The sequence below is a fragment of the Suricata suricatta genome, chromosome X (assembly GCF_006229205.1).
Source record: "Suricata suricatta isolate VVHF042 chromosome X, meerkat_22Aug2017_6uvM2_HiC, whole genome shotgun sequence".
Lineage (NCBI taxonomy): Eukaryota > Metazoa > Chordata > Mammalia > Carnivora > Herpestidae > Suricata > Suricata suricatta.
Window position 1 is genome coordinate 12,335,315 of NC_043717.1, and position 19,563 is coordinate 12,354,877.

General features: G+C 40.5%; 1 protein-coding gene across 1 annotated transcript in view; it reads left to right on the top strand.

Moving 5' to 3' along the window:
• Positions 1-19,563, top strand: part of REPS2 (RALBP1 associated Eps domain containing 2) — a 239,499-nt gene that overhangs the window by 60,412 nt on the left and 159,524 nt on the right. Inside the window, exons 4-6 of the mRNA XM_029929616.1 lie at positions 8,855-9,003; positions 11,442-11,568; positions 17,473-17,570. Of these exons, the coding sequence (XP_029785476.1) occupies positions 8,855-9,003; positions 11,442-11,568; positions 17,473-17,570 (374 nt within the window). The remainder of the gene's footprint in view (positions 1-8,854; positions 9,004-11,441; positions 11,569-17,472; positions 17,571-19,563) is intronic.

Below are 19,563 nucleotides of genomic sequence, written 5' to 3' on the forward strand. Positions count from 1 at the left end.
CTCAGCATTCAATAGTCTCTCAAGTTTTGCATCCCTCTCTCTCCCCAACTCTCTCTCCCTCCTCCGTTCCCCCTGGTTCTCCATTAGGTCTCTCTTGTTTTCCTGCTAGACCTATGAGTGCAAACATATGGTTTCTGTCCTTCTCTGCCTGGCTGACTTCACTCAGCATGACACCCTCAAGGTCCATCCACTTTCCTACGAAGGGCCATATGTCATTCTCTCAGTTATATTTTAGAAATCCTGATGCTGCCTTTTATAAACCTGACAGTTTATACTCAATTTTGAATTTTCTTTCTTCACTTAAAGATTTATTAAATAAAAGCTATTTACAGTCAGCATACGTTAAATAACAATGAGGGCAAGATTAGGCCAAACTTTGAGCTGCCACTTAGAATTTTCGAAGCTATTGCTTGAAATCCATTAGCTCAATGTTTGATGACACAAACCTTGAAGGCCAAAGAGGATGCTCTGTGAGAACCTAATTGGAACGGCTATAGTACCCTCATCACACGCAGGGAGTGGTGAGTCTGTTCTTCATGAGTCTGGGTGTGTGTGTGTGTGTGTGTGTGTGTGTGTGTGTGTTAACCTCTAACCTGTAGCCTCACCCATTTTGGTCAGTGCCACTACCATCTACAGTTGCTCAAGCCAGGAGCCTAGAAGTCATCCTTGATTCCACCCTTTGCCACGGTCCACAGCGTAATCTATAAGCAGCCCTGGCAGTGTGGTTCCAGTCTTGTCCGCTCCCTCCGTCTCTCTGTACCTACTAGACTGGGCCACCTTCAGTCACTCATCTGGATACCACAGTGGTTTTGTCATTGATTTCTTGGCCTCCTCGCTTCTCTATTCCAATCTCTTTTCCTATATGGCAGTAGCAGTGGTCTTTTCACAATATCACAGTATCCATCAGATCATTTTATCCTCCTCCTTGAAATCCTCCACTGGTTGGCTTATTGTACCTAGTACTAAATCCAGTCACTACACTGATCTGTAGGGCCCTGAGTAATCTAGTCTCTGTCTACACTTCTCCATCCTTATCTTAAACCTTCCCTGTCTGTGTTCTCCATCATTCCTCACTGGCCTTTTAGCCGTTTCTGGGCCATCTCTTTATTGCTGCAAGAAAGACCATGTTATCTTGAGGTTTTGGGTTCCAAGCAGTCTGTTTTCCCCCCTCTCTTTCCCATGGCTAGCTCTTCCTCTTTATTCTTCAGGATTTGTGCACTGTCCCCACCATCCTGTCGAAAGTAGGTTCTGTCAAATTAATTCATTAACGAAGGAACCAGCATAGCGTTAAGCTAGTTCAGGAAAGTATAGGAAAGTCAGAAGCATTTATAGTCCTGGAAAGAAAGAATGCTGGAATAAGATTGCTAAATTACATACAAAATTGATGAATGCCGTATAGAGCAATAAAACTGTGACTTGGCTATTAGACTCTAAGATGAAATTCACCTGCATTGCTATTAGACAAGATTACTTAGCTAACAGTTTCTATGCGTTAATATCTATCCTTTCAGTGTTGTAAGATGCCTAATGAAGAGTAAATGGTAAGTCAAAACAAAAGTACATATCTCTAGGGAGTTAGGTAATCCTTGGATGGGTTAATCCTGTTAGATGATGCTTCTGTGTGGCTGTCCCCTCCCTACTTTACTTTCTCTCAGCCTCTGCTCCTTTATAGCCCTTGACTAATTTCTGTCTTCCTCACTGGTCTGCAAGCTTACCTAAAGGGAAGGGAGGAGGATCTGGTAGCCCGTGCTCTGTGTAGCACTGTGGACACTCAGGGCATGTTTGTTGAATGAATGAAGAGAGGAATGCTTGTGAATGAGGACCGAGTCTTAATCATCTGTCACTTTTTAAGCTTGAACATTTGGATTTCAGATTCACTCAGAACTCCTCAGGGATTTCTAAAGAAGCCCTCTTTCTCAGGCCACCGTGGCTCCCAGCGTTGTTTGCACTTGAGAATTGCTGGAGAGCTTTAAATGCAAACTAAAAAATACAGGTGTCTGGGGTCACTTCCAGAACTTCTCATTTAATTAGTCCGGGGTGCAGCCTGAACAGGGGGATTTTTAAGAGCTCCCCAGATGATTCTTACGTGGAGCCAGGTTGAGAGTGAGTTCTAATGAGAGCTCAGTAGAGCATTTTCAAGAGCTTTGCTTAACCTGTGAGTACATTTTTTTGTTATATCGGGACCTGAGTTGGGGCGAGGTCAGGGCACATAAGTTTAAGGGGAAAGTCACTCTCCGGGCCATACAAATGCAGATTCTGCTTTGACATGGCCCTGAGAGTGAACAGCTCCTTAAATTTAAATGTTGGCACTAGGCATCTCTCTAGCTTCATCGTATTTGGCTGGTTAAACAAATGGTGAAACCTTAGGATAATTTAGGAGGAGAGAAGCAGGGGGTGAAATTGAGGACCATTGGAGATTTCCTGTTGAGGAAACTGCATGGTGGACACTTGCCCTGGGAACTGTCCCTTCTTTCTGAGGACTGACCGTAAGGGGGTGTGAGGGCTGAGAGAAGGGATAGGTAGGGCTTTTAGAGTCGGTTTTATAACCTCTTTTGTGTCATGGGCTCCTTTGGCAGTCTGCCACTCCTTGGAATAATGTTTTAAAAAAATACAAAGACAGAGGAAGAGGAGTCCAAAGGAAACCAGTTATATTGAAATTAAAACTAAGATATTAAAAAATGTTACATAGCAGTATACATACTACTTCATTAATGTATTGTATAAGAGACCTAAGAGTGACCTAAATAACTACCATACTTTCAAAGTAGTGATGAGCATAAACAATACTTGAAGAAGGCTACAACAAGTGTAATGTGATAGATAAATATCTGATTTCGGTGGGCGACAAAGTTACAGATGCTGCTAATGATACTACCGTGCTACGTTGCCTACATTCATAATTGAAAGAAATGCTGACTTTCGGTTAGGGTAGGGAGAATAAAGATGGAATTCTTTTCTTAACCAAGATGACAGACCCTGTGATTTCTTTCCACAGCCCCTCTGGGAGTCTCTGAATGCTAATAGTGCAATAATATGGTTTACAAAGCCTCTGGGGCCACGTTCCCCAAACTGGTTATTGATCTAGTGGCAGTCTGGCACAGTCTGCTGTGAACGGAGAAAGAATTAGGACAAAACAGTGAGTTATATTTAAAATGCACTCAGTTCTAAGATGGTTGTTTTGATTAAATGCCCTTTTATAAAACTGATAATAAATGTAATTGATTTGCCATGACCCCTCCAAAAATTACAAGAGGAGGGAGCCTCCGCAGACAGGAATGTTCTGCTCCTGGTCCCGTCACTGAATTGCTGCACGTCTGAGATATTCCTGAGCTTAGTTCTTCACCCGTGAGATGTCTATTTTCTGGCTCTGAAATGCCGCAGTTTTATGTTGAGGGTTCGAACCTGCAATGGAAAGAATATTTTAATTTTCAGATGACAGTAGAACCTAGTGGCTGAGTCTGGGCCATAGCAGTAGACTGCCTGATTTTGAAAGATTGCACTGTGACTTTTTGTGTGCCTTCAGAGTGGTGCCCTCCTAACTTCTTTGAACTTTATGTAGCTCACCTTGGGAAGGGGGGTACCAATAGTACCTGCCTTATAAGGTTGTTGCGAGCATAAAATCAGGTAACGTTAAAAATTTGGAAAAACGCCTAAAGTGTGCAATAAAGTACTTACGAGCCACATATGGCTGGCTGTCGAGGACTTGAAATCTGGTTAGTGTTGACTGAGGAATTGAAATCTTAATTTAATATACATTATTTAAAATTTAAATACTCAAGCAGTGTATTTTTCCATTACATGCAACTTTATTGTTTTCGTAAGACTACATTTTACTTTAATTGTAGGCATTGTGTAAGACTAGGATCAGCAAACTTTTCCTATAAAGGGCTACATGGTGGATATTTTAGACTCTGAACCGAATGGCCTTTGCTGCAACTACCTAATTTTGCCCTTTGAACTGTGAAGGTGGATATGGACACTATGTAAACAAATGAGATTGGCTGTGTTCCAATAAATCTTTATTCATGACCACTGAAATTTGAATTTCATAGAATTTTCACATCACAAACTTTTTCTTTCTTTCTTTTTTTTTAAAAGCTTATTTATTTATTTAGAGAGAGAGGGAGAGAGAGTGCATACACAGAAGGGAGAGAGCGAGAATACCAAGCAGGCTCTGCACCATCAACACTGAGCCTGATGTGGGGCTTGAACTCTCAAACTGTGAGATTATGACCTGAGCCGAAATTGGATGCTTAACTGACTGAGCCACCCAGGCGCCCCAACTATTTTTCTTTTGATGTTTTTCATTCAAAAACATAAAACCCGTTCTTAACTCACGGCATATACAGCTCAAGATAAAGGAATTCATGTTCATCAAAAGCCATTTATAAGAATGTTTGTGACAGCTATATTCATAATGGCCCCAATCTGGAAACAGCCTAGATGTTCATCACAGGAGAATGGATTTTAAAATTTCAATATGTTCATAAAAATGGATTACTTCATAGCAATGAAAAAGAATAAGCTATGTCTACATAGAATACATTGGATGATTCTTACAAAATGCTGTGAAGGAGTCTAAGTTTCAACGATAGTTACTGAATGATTCCATTAGATGGAGTTCTTTAATGGTGAAAGTAGTCTGTGGATTTCGAGATTAGAACAGAGTTTGAAGAGTGGGATAGGAAGAGGGGATTAACTAGAATGGGCGGGAAGGAAAATTCTGCATGATAGAAATGTCCTATCTTAATTTGGGTGTCATGTGCTCATATATATGTTTGTCAGAACCCTTCAAATAGTACACTAAAGATTTATAAAAATTATCCCTCCATACAAATGCTCCTTACATAATTTAAAAAGGAATCAATTAGTTGTGTTAACATTTAACATTAGAATATTTCTTAGTAAAATCCAGGTTTCTGGCCACATTCCATCATGTCAGCTGCCAGCTGGAGCTGAGCTGTCCCAGTAGTGTGGCCACTGAGCACGGGAAATGTGTGTCTGAGTCAGGGTGTCCAGTGCAGGTAAAATACACCTGGGAGCTTGAAAAAAACTTAGTCTGGAAAAAAGAATGTAAACGATTTCAGCAATCAGCAAAAAGAAATAAAAGGCATACAAATTGGCAAGGAAGAAGTCATTACTATTTTTTATCATGATTATATGTTATGATATCAGATTCAAATAATAAAATTAATTTCACCCATTTCCTTTATTATTTGAAAAAGTTTTGAAAAATTGTGATAATATATACATGACATAAAATTTACTATAAAATTTTACTATTTATTTTAAAATTCTAACATTTTTATTTATTTTTGAGAGAGAGAGAGAGAGCGAGCGAGCGTGAGCGAGCGAGCATGAGCGGAGGAGGGGAGGAGAGAGAAGGAGGCATACAGTCTGAAGTGGGCTCCAGGCATTGAGCTGTCAGGACAGAGCCCAGCGTGGGGCTTGGACCCGTCAGCTGTGAGATCATGACCTGAGCTGAAGTTGGACGCTTAAGCAACTGAGCCACCAAGGTGCCCCTTAACTGTTTTTTTACACTTGATCTTAGCCAAAAGGCCGAGAAGCGATTTTTTTTTAAAAGTAATCTCTATGCCCAATGTGGGGCTCTAACTCATGATCCTGAGATCAAGAGTTGCATGTTTTACCAACTGAACCAGCCAGGCACCATACCTTAACCATTTTTTAATTGTACAGTTCAGTACATTCATATTATGCAGCCATCTCCACAGTCCACCTCCAGAACTCTTTTCATCTTAGAAATATGAAACTCCATGGGGTGCCTGGGGGACCCAGTTTGTTAAGCATCAGACTCTTGATTTTGGCTCAGGTCGTGATTTCAAGGTTCGTAAGATTGAGCCCCACACTGGGCTCAGTGCTGATAGCACAGAGCCTGCTTGGGATTCCCTCTCTCGGTCTCTTTCTGCCCCTCCCCTGCATTCTCTTGCTCTCTCTAAATAAATAAATAAGTAGATAGGTAGGTAGAAGATAGAAAGAAAGAAATATGAAACTTCATATTATTAAATAGCTCTGCATTCCCACTCCTCCCGGTCAGAGACAACCACCACCATTCTACTTTCTGTCTCTATATATTTGTCTCCTGAGCTCTCAGACCAGTGAAATCATAAGTTTCTTCACTTAAAAATTTTAGTTACTACCCAATTTACAGCTCTGTGGCTTGGATTATATTTCTAGTGGATGATATAGAAGGAAAATAAAGTTTCCATTGGAGATAGGACATGGGTTCTCTGCTCAGTCCCACTTCTCCCCGGTGACATTTACCATTTGTTAGTGGATTTATGTTTTCTTTTATGTTTTATGTTTACATTTTTTTCTAATTGAGGAAATGGAAGTATTATGTTCATGTTTCCATCAGACATGGAAAATGAAAGGATTTTTCCGTTAATTTTTAAAGAGTCATATGTTTAGAAGCATAGTTTTCTTTGTGGAAGGGAAAGATAGTCATTTATATTTAATATACGAAGTGTTTCTATGTTCAAAGACTACAACCTAAGAGCATTATGAAACAAATTGCTGCCTTGGATGGCTGCACTCATTGTCTCCTTGGCCCCTATAAACCTTTAATTTGAACTCTTTATTTCCTTGTGTTAATTGAACTCCATTTGGGAGAGAAGATCTAACCAACTACTACAAACGGCTCTTCTCTTGTGATTACTTGACATAAATCACTGGATAGCAGATACTTTATTGATTAGCTTTCAAATAAAGTTTCACTATTAAATATGGTGTCCATATGACTACAGAACATTTAGACTGAGTATTTATTTACAGCCTAGAGTTTTACTTTGTACTTTTTGAAAGCTTGGAGTAAGGGAGATAGCACCTTCATTAAGATTTTCAGTGATATGATTATTATTATGGGTGTTACAATCTGTTAAGTGAGTGTTGTTTAAAACCACATAAGTGAAGAAAGTACAAGAGAAATTCAGCTGTATTTTGTGTTTCGCTATTTGATAGCTATCTGGAGGAGAGAGATTCTTTGCCAGGTGAATAGTTCTGGAGAAATGCCATAGCCAGGGAAGGAGGACAGTGTGTGAAGTGACAGGGTCCTAAAGGGTATCTGGGAGTCCTTGTGTAATAAAAGTTGACACTCATCATCTCGTGATTGTATTCACATTTCCAGAATTATCTGTTAGACACCAGTAAAACACTGGTGGGGGGTTTACAAATATGGATGTTTACTTCTCTTCTCCTTCAAGTAGTGTTTGGAAGTAGAGTCATCCACTCGTGGGCAGTCAGAGTGCAGATCATTTTATGTGAGCTTGTTCCATCTTTTTAGATCCCCTTTGCAGACTGAACTGAAATAAATACCTTTCTGAGAAGAGAACCATGGAATTAGCTTATATTTGATTTACTAAGAATCTAGGTTTTCTTTTCTTCTGCCTTTTTTTCTTTTGAAGTCCACTCCTGCCTTGAGTACTGGAGAGCTGCTGAGGTTGGGAAACATTAAAATGTTAAAAAAATGGTGGCCATCCTCTTTTTAGAAGAGAGTTCTGGTTTAATTGTCCAGATTGCTTATTCTACTTATGTCTCTTGGGCCTTTGGCTGATTGATCATGCAGGGATTTGTCATATTGCCTACTTCTCTGAATCAAATGTGGACATAGCAACTAAAAATAAACACGATGTGGATATTAGAGAACCAGGGGTTTCTTTGCCTGGGGAGCTGGGATGCTTGGTTGTTGTTGCTAAGACGTTTCCTGGCTTTAGCACAGCATCAATCATTGTAAGTGCAGCTGTGTTTGGAATGGAGTGCTGATGGAAGTGCGGAGGCACAGTGATGAGTATTATCCTGAACAATGGATACAGATGTAAATCATTATGCATAATCCATAATATTATCCCCATTTTTGGAATTCTTTGTGTTTTGTGATTGTGTGTGATTTGCTGCACTGAGAACTAAAAGTGTGCCAAAGCATCATTTCTGTTTCAGAATAGTTTTATCAGATATTTGAAAGATAAATAAATATTCCAGACTGTTGCATTATAACTCTTCGTAGCATTGTGAGAGTAGCTAATGGTTTTGACGGTAGAATCTGGCTGAACGTTGGACTCATTGCTCTAACTTGATACCATTTTCCTTATTCCATTATGAAAAGACAATTGGATATTGAGCGTGAAAATTCCATAAGGAATGACATAGGGTGAAAAATTTTCACCCAGGGGGCGCCTCAGTGGCTCAGTTGGTTAAGCCTCCTACTTTGGCTCCGGTCATGATCTTGTGGTCCATGAGTTCGAACCCTGTGTCCCGCTCTGCCCTGACAGCTCAGAGCCTAGAGCCTGCTTCAGGTTCTGTGTCCCCCTCTCTCTCTCTGCCCCACCTTTGCTCATTCTCTCTCTCTCTCTCTCTCAAAAATAAACAAACATTAAAAAAATTTAAAAAAAGGCTAAATGATAGTCTTACCTTATTGAGTTGTTGTGAGGATTGAATGACATAATATTTGCAGATATTAATATAGTGTCTGACATATAATGTGTATTACATAGGTTTTTCCTGCTTCATTTGCCACGTTTTGTGTTCACACAGTATTGCAGCCTTTTAGGTAGTGCTGAACTAAAGGCTGAGGCGGGAGATGAATCCAAAACCTGAACATGTTCTGTGATAATTTGACAGCATTTAAAAATGTTAAGCCAGAATGCCTTGGTAAAACTGAAGCATTTTTCTATCATGACATTATTATAGGAGTCTTCATTGTGTCAAAATAAAAATTTAATCTATATTTAGTGCTCTGGAATTTTTCCTCAAAAGTGATTCATCTTTTGGCCATTGAGTTCTGCTTTTCACAGTTTTAAAATAAAGTCTCACTTGAGCTTCTCTGATTCTGGTCCTAAAGAACTGCCACTGCCTCGCTTTATGATGTCAAAGACCGAAGCTGAGATACGATTTGGGAACCCGGCTGAACTGCATGGAACTAAGGTTCAGATTCCATATTTAATCTCAGAAAAAAATACGTTCAAAAGAATGGATGATGAGGATAAACAGGTAAACAGTCTGATCAGGTGTGTCCATGTGATTCTGACAGTGAAACCTCACGTAGCAGTGCCTCCTATCTGCTGTCAGGCTTCTAGCAAATCTCACCATCTGGGATACAATTATAGACTTGGAAGGAAGCCAGTCAAGTTTCCTTGTAGCAAGAAAAAGAAGCTGAAGTATAGCCACCCATACAGCCTTCAGAGCCTACTTGAATGTAGAATTGTGTCCCAAATAGGGTACTGATTTTTTATTTTTTAAATGTTTATTTTTGAGAGAGACAGACAGAGTGTGGGTGGGGGAGGGGCAGAGAGAGAGAGAGGCGGGGGGGGGGGGAGACACAGAATCAGAAGCAGGCTCCAGGCTCTGAGCTGTCAGCACGGAGCCCAACTTGGGGCTCCAACTCACGAACTGAGATCATGACCTGAGCTGAAGTCCGACACTTACCACACTGAGCCACCCAGGAGCCCCAAGGCTATGATTTAATACACTTATTTGATTTCTTTAATCAGCATTTCCAAATGGGTTATTTGAAATAGAACTTCTAGGAGTTTTTTTGTTTTTTGTTTTTTTAAGTAAACTCTACATCCAGTGTGGTGGGGCTTTAACTCAAGACCCTGAGATCAAGAGTCACATGCTCAACTGACTGAGCCAGCCAGGCACTCCTAGGAGTTTTTAATAGATCCTCTCTTCACAAAAAAGTTTGGAGAAAAGGTTTCTGTGGTTAAATATATTCGGAGAATGCTGCTTTGCATCCTTGGGTGAAGAACTACATCCTCAGGCTTGGAGAGTCACCATGCTCATTAGCAAATTCAAGGCCCTGAGAAGTCCCTCTGTAAAGAGATGGGGAGATTTGTGTTTACTAAACTTGTTTCACCAGAGAATCCTTCCTTGTGGAGCATGTTTGGGATGACATGTTGGGAAATGATGCCATTATACATTTAGCAGGTTAGGGACAAGAGAAGGGAGGATGGGCTTTAAAAGTTAAAGCATTAATTGCAATAGCTAGGTGGTGATTGGTAGAGATAAAAGTATAAAATTTCAGTAGAGTAAGCCTATTAAAAAAGAGGTAAATAGTATTATGCATTAGTGAACCCTGAGGGCATCAAGGTACAGCTCATACTTCTAATAAAGATACTGAATCATGCAGAAAAGTCAAATTATATTGAATATAGTATCTTGTATAAGACCAAGGAATTTGTCATATTTTAGGAAGATGAGTCAAAATGTTTTTTTAAATGCAATGTGTAATAAAGGATTAAGTTGAAAAACTAATTTGTATGGCTCACCGTGATAATGCTGGGAATATGAGGTATTGCTGCAGAAGTTTTATATTTATAGCCAAGTGAGGCATACAGCATGTCTTGTTAAATAACTCAGTGTACCGTTGATTTCGTAATTCTGATACATTTTAAAGTTCTTCAGGGATGTATATGTAAAGGGGTATAGGAACCTTCAGTCAGTGGTCTGGCATGTTTTCCTACCAGCATTTAGAGAGGAATGAGGGTCTGCTGTCCCAAGATGGTTGATAATCTGGGGACTTTCTAGGCCCATCCCTGGCTGCATGATTGAGGACACAGCCTTTCACCTGAGGGTAGGTGTATGCTCTGCCCATCCCATCTGTTGCTGTGAGCTCATACTTCAAATATTATTTTCTTTTTTTTTTTGAAGAACAGTATCTCAGATTGCATTTTTTTTTAACTCAGAGCACCTATATAGTCTGCATGTTGATTACAAGTGCTGTTTCCTTGTTATTTGGGTACTCCAAAGTTACCAGTTTATTGGTGGCGTTAAAAAAGGAGGAAACCCAATAGCAGAGTAAGGTTGTTTGCCTTGCCAGAGTCCTACCTTAAATTCACATTTTAACTGAGATTTGAACTGTAGCTTACTAAACTTCCATCCTCGTGTGTAGGAGTGCTTTGCCCCTAATGAATTGTTCCATAATCCCCCAGTGTGAAAAAGAAAAACCTGGCATTTTGCTCTGGTATAGTAAGCCCCAGCAACATTTAGCATTAAACATTTTAAGTGTATATTTTTAATATCCACATTTGCTGGAAGACTTGATAAGTGTAAAGCCAGAAAATAGGAGCCTTTATTAGAAACAAATGAAAATTGAATTTACACACAAAGAGATCAGATTTGGGGAGTATGAATGCTATTTCATGTGATCATTGTCTTCCCTTTTCCGAAGGAAAATACTAGTGAAATAACTGAAAGCCTTTCATGCTAGTTTTAGGCAACTGAATGCTGGCAGGACTTTGTTCTCTGGGAGACTTCAGTCTTCAGACACTGCATTTTAACCAAACTGTGTTTGTGAGAAAACGTTTCCTCCCATTTGTGAAATCAGCTGCCTCACCGGCGGTAGAGTTGCATTATACTTCGTAACTGCAGTTCAAAGCGCCAGGCTTCTCAAGTGATTGCCTCTGAACTCTGCTCTGGTTCCTTTGAAGCAGGAAACACAGTCTCCCACGATGTCACCCCTGGCCTCCCCTCCTACTTCCCCGCCTCATTACCAGAGGGTGCCCTTGAGCCATGCCTACGGCAAACTGCGGAGCAGCTCGGAGCAGATGCAACCAGGTAAGAGGCGGTCTTGTCCAGCTGTCCCAGGCAGTGTCCTAGAGACTCCTTAATCTGTCAGGCAGCAACGCCACCAGCTGCCCAATCTCCTGACTTAATTACCTCTGTCTTTGGAAACATGGCTCAATTTAATTTTGTACTCTCAAGCAAGGCTTTTTAAAAAACTAAAATGAAATGTATCCTACTAGTGCCTTGTGCCCTATCTTACAAACTAGTTTCAATTTGTAATTGATTTAGATGATTTAATCCTTCGTATATAGATTTCATTACATGGGAACATAGCATGTTCAAGGTTTATATTGTTTTGGAATTGTTCCTTTCAGCAGACATTCCAAACATGTTTATATAACAATGGCTGTTCTGAAATTACTTAAAAATATAACTCTGCAAAAGCAAAAGAGGTGATTCAGCCTTTAAAGACGGATCGCATAAATGAAAATATCTTGCTCTTACGTTTGAGAATAGGATAAGGGAAATGGTAGGGGAAGCATTTTGCTGAGAGCATGTGGGGTCTCCTGCTTGCTCACCTGTCCGCCGTGCTGGCCACGTTAGTGATAAGGTACGTTAGTTGTTCCAAGGATGACTTGCAGAGTTGGCTGCCTCGCCTGCAGTGCTTAAAGCTCTATAAACTCACGGCAGCGCCTTGGCTTCCTGGGGCTCCGGCTCGTACTTTAAGATAGGACCAATGAAAGGTATTCTAGAACTGGTTATTCTTCACCCTCCTCTTGTATTTTGTGGGCTATGTTTGAAAATGACCCAGTTTCTGCAGGGTTTTGCTGCATTGAAAATAGTGGTGAGTTCTAGAGCGACACAGATAAAAATGTGTGCCAGGCTACAGAGAGGCTGTAGTCTTGTAGACAGGAGCATGTGTGGCATAATGGAAAGATCTTTATATGGGAATCAGAAGGTGTAAGTTTGTGTAACTAGCTGTGTGACCTTGGGCAAGCCACTGAACTGCTCTGAACCATGATTTATTCTCCTCCTTTAAAATGGGGTAACACTGTTCTATCGGGGTGTTGTGAGGATTAGCAAGAACACAAATATAAAGTGTGATTGGAAATTAAGCCCTATGCAAATGCAAGATGATGTTATTAAGGGATAGTAACAAATAATCACTCTCCTAAAACTTGAATGTCCCATTGGGGTCTGAAACAAAAGGGAATTCTTTTCCTTTTAGTCTATCCTGCCTGGTTTCCCTAGTTTTAGAAATAAGAGTTCTTTTTGATTCTTAATATTATTTGGGCTTGGTCATTGGAGTTTTATGCCTAGCGTGGTGCCTGTTTTTAATTCACAGGTGAGTCATTTTTTGTTCTGCTGAATCAGCATATCACCAGGTTCATCACTGTATTTTTTTGGCTATTCCTTTGAAAACTGTATTCACTCTCTACTTCTTGCCCTATTCTTTCCTCATTCCATTCAAATTGGGCTTCCACTTCCCCATTGGCAAGGAAATCACCTGTTTCTTTCCATCTTCCTTGACTCTTAGCCTCTGTCAAGGTTGTCCATGCCTTCATTCTTATTTATTTTGTCTAAATGATAAAATGCACATATTGAAAAATCTCCAATTTGAGTTTTGACAAATGGTTGCATCCATGCAGCTACCATTTGGATCAAGAATAGAACATTTCCGGCCGGGGTGCTTGGGTGGCTCAGATGGTTGAGTGTGCAACTCTTGCTTTTGGCTCAGGTCGTGATCCCAGGCCTTTGGATTGAGCCCTGTGTCGAGTTCTGTGCTGAGTGTGGAGGCTGCTTAAGATTTTCTGTCTCCCTCTGCTCTCTCCCCGACTTGGGTGTGTACTCTGTCTAAAACAAACAAACAAACAAACAAACATTTCCATCACCCTAGAGATGCCCCTTTCCAGTCACTCCCTGGCCCCCAAGGTGAGGACCATTCTGATTTTTATCACCTTAGATTAGTTTCACCTCTTTTTAAATATAAATATCATATAGAACGACTCGTCTTATGTGTCTGCTGTCTTTCCCTTGAGATTCATCCATATTGTTGTGTCTCGGTAGTTTGTTTCTTTTTATTGCTCAGTAGTGTTTGTTGTGTGACTGTACTACAATTTGATGATCCATTCTCTTGTTGATGGACATTTGGGTTGTTTCCAGTGTTCGGCTGTTATGAGTAAGGATACAACGGATGTTTGTTTGTGAATCTTTTTGTGACGTATATGGTCATTTCCCTGGCACCTAGGAGTGGGATTTTCGTACCTTAAGGAAGGGGTTTAAGAAACTGCCATAGAGTTTTACAAAGTGGCTGTGTATACCCACTGGCGATGTATGAGAGTTCAGTGATCCTTGCTGGCATTTGGTACTCTCAGTGGTTTCCCTTTTTTTTTAGCGTTTTTAATTGTAATCATTCTATTAGATATGAAGACATTTCCTTGTGGTCACTCTTTTATTCTTGGAACATCATTTCCTAAATTACCCCTTCCTGGTTTTTCTCCTGTATCACGAACCTTAAATTTGACAAGCTACCATTTGAGAGGGTTCTTTGCACAGAACACCCATAGAGAGGAGTCTGAGTGAACAGTCAGTTGCCTGTTTCTCAAAGAGTTTAAGTTTTTTGGGTCTAGTCATTGAGTAGGAGTCTGTTAGGTCCCTGTAGCTGTGAACAAGTTCATTCAGAAATAAGACGTTTACAGGTATTGCCATTTAGACTTCTCCATCTGTCTAAGCCAAAGGAAGGGAGAGTTTTTCCATCTGCAATTTGGTTCCATCTTGTGATTTTTGCTTATTCACTTTACAGATTGTTCACTCCTATTTTTATAGTGTCTGTAGATTCTCCCCCAGAGGGTTTCCTTTCTTGTTTGCTTCCGTTTCTGTCCTATATCATTAGGTCAGGAAGTAAGATAATCACACATATCTTCATTCTCTTTCTCCCCATGTTTTCAGAACTCAGTTTTTCTTAAGGCCCCCATGCTCTTTTCCATCTGTTTGTTTTTTAAACTTTCTATTGTCTTCACCATGCCATCAACCTACCTTACAAACCCAGGATTTTCTTTCCTGTACTCTGTCTTCCTTTCGATCTACACAGTGACATATCAGAAACCTGTTAAATCTTAGTGCCTTTGGTACTAAGCATTCTATAGTTATTTTTAACTTAAGCCCTTTCAGAAAGGAGTTTTGCTGCTGGTATAATGTTCTAGGAACACATTTTTCTGGGTCATTTCACTGTGCAGGATTCTGCCATGGTTCCTGGCTAGTGGGAATGTGAGTATGTTTTATATCAGACTGGGTGTGACTCAGAGCCCCTCTTCACCTTCTCTCCTGGCATCCACCTATTCTGGATGTAGCTGTAGCTCATGTTCAGTGGGTGAGACTTGTGTGCTGGGCATCGTGCAGAGATCTTTATTTGTGTTATTTTCTTCTTAGCACAACCCTTAGTGGTAGATACTGCTACCCATATTTAAAAAAGATTGAAATCACAGTAATACAACCATATAGTTAAAAAATATTTAAATGCCTCTAGTGAAAATAACTGCACTCCTTCCCATTTAACCTATTTCTGATCTTCAGAGACGACTACTTTCAAATCTTACCTGTTTCTTCTGATACCTAAGGTCTTATCTCTGTATCAAGATATCTGTTCTTTTTCTTACACATCTTTCTCTGATGTACTGATTCTAGGAATGTGCTCTGAGGAGCATGTGCTGTGATGGCAGTCTCTCGGGTCTAAAGGTAGAGTAAGTGGGCCTGCATTTCTAGCCTGTGTGACTATGGGTATTACACTTTTCTGGGTTTCGGTTTTTCTTACCTGTAAAATGGAAGAATGTTTGCCTCAGAGGTTTGCCCTGTGATCAAATGAGGAATGTTACATAAACCTCAGTGCCTAACATAGTTCCTGGCACATCGTAGGTGCTCAAATGTTGCTTAGTATTTTCTTTTGTACTTTGAGAATCTGATACCTGTTTTGTTTTTGATGCTTTTAAGTGTTCTTGAAATTCTCATCGGGTTGATGGCAGATGTAGAGTCTTTTCTATGCATTTGCTAGTGGTTCCCTTTCTGGTTTCACAGCTAAATGTCAGAGTGATGAAATCTTTAGGGTTCCTCCCTTTGGAGAAAGAGTTCCTTATGAACTAGTTCCTTATGAAACCTCTCGTAAGGGGATCTGAGAATTGTTTCTTTTGCATTGAGTTGCATTTTCCAGGTTTTATTTGGGAGGAAGGAGAGTAGAGGCAGTAAGTAACACTTTTTTCCTTTCTAAGTTGAGATCCAACTGAGAGTGAGACAAGAGTCAGACTGATGACGGTCTGATGATCAGTTCTGATACTGACAGAGCTGATCGGAGCACATGTTTTAGGTTTGTGGCCACGCTGCCTTTGTCTGTTCACCCTTCCAGTCACAGGCAGGCCTGGCCAGCCCAGGCTTCCCATGGGAGCAGGAAGAGATCTGCCGTTGAGGCCAGGCCTTTCCAGAAATGATCCCCCATGTGGCTGAGTCTTTGTTCAAGCCTTACTGATGAGAGATGTCCATTTCTTCCATGAGAAGGCCCTCGTAGGTGAGGGGCTGGAGCCGGGAGCTGGATGGCCTCCTTGCATAGGTGTTGCTCCTGCGTGGTAGGAGCTCCCTCCATCTGACGGGAGCCAGAGGCATGGAGGGCCAGTCACCCAGGGGGAAGCTCATGACCACTAGTATCCCAACCATGTACAGTTTACTGCGTTCAAACCTTCTGGCAGTAAGAGTTTTATTCAGTATTCTGTCAAAATGGAATGATCTTAAAAATCCTTCTTCGAAGGATTACCAGCTGCCAGTTTAAAAGTCTCCAGCTAAGACTGTTCTTTTAACATTTGGATTATGTATTCCTGGGTTTGTGTCTTTTGCAGTCTTTTATATTTTTATTTATTCTTAGCAGGGTCTGAAAATCAACTTACTTCTTTGCCAGGTCATGATTTTTTATGTTTTAATGTATTTTAAGTGTGTTATAATGTTGTGTTCCAGTCTCTTGGAGGAAATACAAAAAGCAGACGTGAGCCCAAACGTGGTCTGCTGTTCTTGCTGTGCTGTTCGTATACCTCCTTTATTTCCAGGTGATCAGGGTATGCCCGGGGCGGGCCATGACAGGCTGTTCCGCACGCTCTACCTGCTGTTGTTCATGAGGCCGCCAGAGGAAGCCAGCATTCTGCTTCTTGATATACTGCCCAAAACTCCAATTGTTAGCCAGAAATGTTCATCAAAAATGGTTTCATCTTGGGTGATAATTTCTCCTTTCTGTTGGAGTTGAATACTACCTGGTTTAACAGTTTTTCTACCATATAGGCAAGGTCATTATGAAATATTCTGGAAATAAAGTGAAAAAAGGCTTTTGTGTTTTTGGCTTAAAAACTTTTCTTAAAGTGCCAAAATTATTTTTGCATTGGTTATTGAAAGGTAAAATAATACAAATAAAATACATTTATTCTTTAAAAAATTTTTTTCTACTTGGTTTTACATTCTTTCCAATAAGGAAAAGAAGACTATGCCATTTATTTTTGAAAAACAAATGGTAATATTGATTCTTAGTGTTCAAAATGCGTATTTTCTTCTTTGGAAGATGGATGATAAATGCAAGACTTTTAAACTGGCAGGTATATATAGAATTTACCTGATACTTAGAATTTGAGCATTTAGAATGTGGCACTTTACTGATGATTGTTACTGCTTTCTATACCAATTTAGGTTCTTACCACTCCCCTCTTCAAATTTATTCCTAATCTCAACGTGATGCAAATATTTTCCTGTCTTTTCACGAATTGGTTAAATGGTTTTAGACTGCACCCAGGTTTGTTTGTACAAGGTGGCCCATAAACTAATTCCTTTGCTAATTCTTCCCTGATGAGCAGGCCGTCGCAGATTGAGTGTGAAATAATTTTTGGGTGGAATCTTTTTGTACTGTGCTGACTTTTCCCCCTGCTTTTGCAGCTCCTTATGAAGCTAGACAGCCCCTTGTCCCACCTGAAGGACCCTTGTCGGGGGCCCCAGGAGCCAAGCCCCTTCGCCATCAGGCTTCCCTTATTCGGGTAAGTGATGTGGGGTTATGCCAGTGGGAGACTTTGGGGACATGGCTTTTTGATGGGCTGCCTTTTTCTTTCTCAAGGAAGATATAAAACTGCCCCCTTATGCAAATCTTGCACTTATTGTTCTGTTGCTTATATATTTTTGTAAATCTTTTTTTTTTTTTGAAGTAGGCTCTACCCCCAGTATGGGACTTGAGCTCACGACCCCAAAATTGGGAGTTGCCTGCTCTGCTGACCAGGCCAGCCAGGAGCCCCTGTTTTCCTAAATCTTTTTGTAATATGTGTTTCTACCCTTTCTCAGTGTCTCTAGACTAATCCAAGCTGGTTCTTGGTCTTTTGTATGTCTAAAATGCCTTCCACCTATATCTACTTAGTCATTAGGCACCTCCCTCCGGAGTGTGTTATTTTTCTCCAAAACAGCCTATCTTATTTCTGTCTTATTCTTTATTATTATTCATTCAGCGCATACTTACCTGTTGCCCTTTGTTTGGTGCCTCCAATTACGTTGCAAGCTTTTGCAAGGCAGAGGTGGTTCTGATGCATTTTCTCTCAGTGCCCAGTCCAGGCCTTTGGGAGAACAGTTATTTTATACATGGCAGCAACTACTATTTCTTATACGTAATAGTTAGCAATATTATGACAGAAACCCAAGTGATGTCTCAGTTTCTCCTGGCCTAGAGAATTTCAGCATTTCAGCTTCCCTTTCTCCAGTGTTTTCTTTTGGATAAAGAACTCTTATTATTATTTTTTTTGTATCTGCAACTGTTGTCTTGTGCAGTATCTCTGAGTCCTGTGCTGGGTAAGTCCTATTCTCAAAAAAGGCTGTGTGCGTGTTGGTTTGTGTGTCTACATGAGAGGAATTATGAAAAAACTGGGTTTACTATTGGGCAGTTTGTCAGTGTTCAACTTGGGAAGAAGGATCACTCAGGACCTTCTAAGGAGGATCATGGTGTTAACTGAATCCCCTCAGGGAATGGGTACTCTGTTAGGCCCAGAACTGTGTTATGGACAGAACTTTATCTTCTGAGGTGGTAGTCTGTTTACAAAGAACTTTCTTAAAGATAATAAGCTTGCCATATGCTGTGTATTTTTATTTAATGCTTCCTACAACTAAGGTCTGGGTACTGTTATATCTATTAGTGTGGATGAGTTAACTGGCTGGAAGAGGTCAGGTAATGGGTCTAAAGTTTTATTCATTACTAGTAAGTGGAAGAACAAGAATTTGAAACCAGGCTTGCCCCAGTGTCAAAATCTGCCCTTACTATATATTAGAGGTATATATTACAGGGAGGTTGGGCACATAAATAAGCATTGGGTGTAGTAAAAGTTATGCCTGAAAATCCCTTACTGGTACCACATTGGAGGGCCAACATGCCATTCTCTCCTATGTCCAGAAGACCTCGCTTTCACCTCCAAGTTGGAACAAAGCTGTTTCTTTAGCTGGGCTTCCAAGGTAGTAGTTGGTTGTGTTTAGAGGTCCGGTGGTAAAACAGTATGTGTCTTTAAATGCAAGAATCACATCTGCTGTGAAATGATGGTTTACCACAAGAAAGGCATTGGAGGAACTGGGATGCATCTAAAAGGTTCTCCAAGATGTGCTCTGCATGTCTGTGTGGAGTTTATCGTAGTGCTGTGGAGTCCGAATCCTGAGCTGTCAGAATGATGCTCACACAAGCAGGAAATCATGGCCTTTGCAGTGGTCAGAAAGGGCTCATGAGATCCTTTGTATCTGGTCCCCTGGGGGGATGCCATGTGTTCGTCCTTAGATTGGTGTCCTGCGACTTCTAATCTCTGGATCCAGGTTTCCTGCTGATAGACCGGCTTCTTGGGCACTTCATTTAACTAATGTTTACTTAATACTGTGGAGGTGTAACAGCCCCAGTCCCTGCCCTTATGGAGCTTCTAGGCAATTGGAGGAGGTGGCCAATAAACCATTGCAAAGTAACTATGTCATTATGATATGTGTTGTGAATGGAAATTACACTGTGTTTTGAGG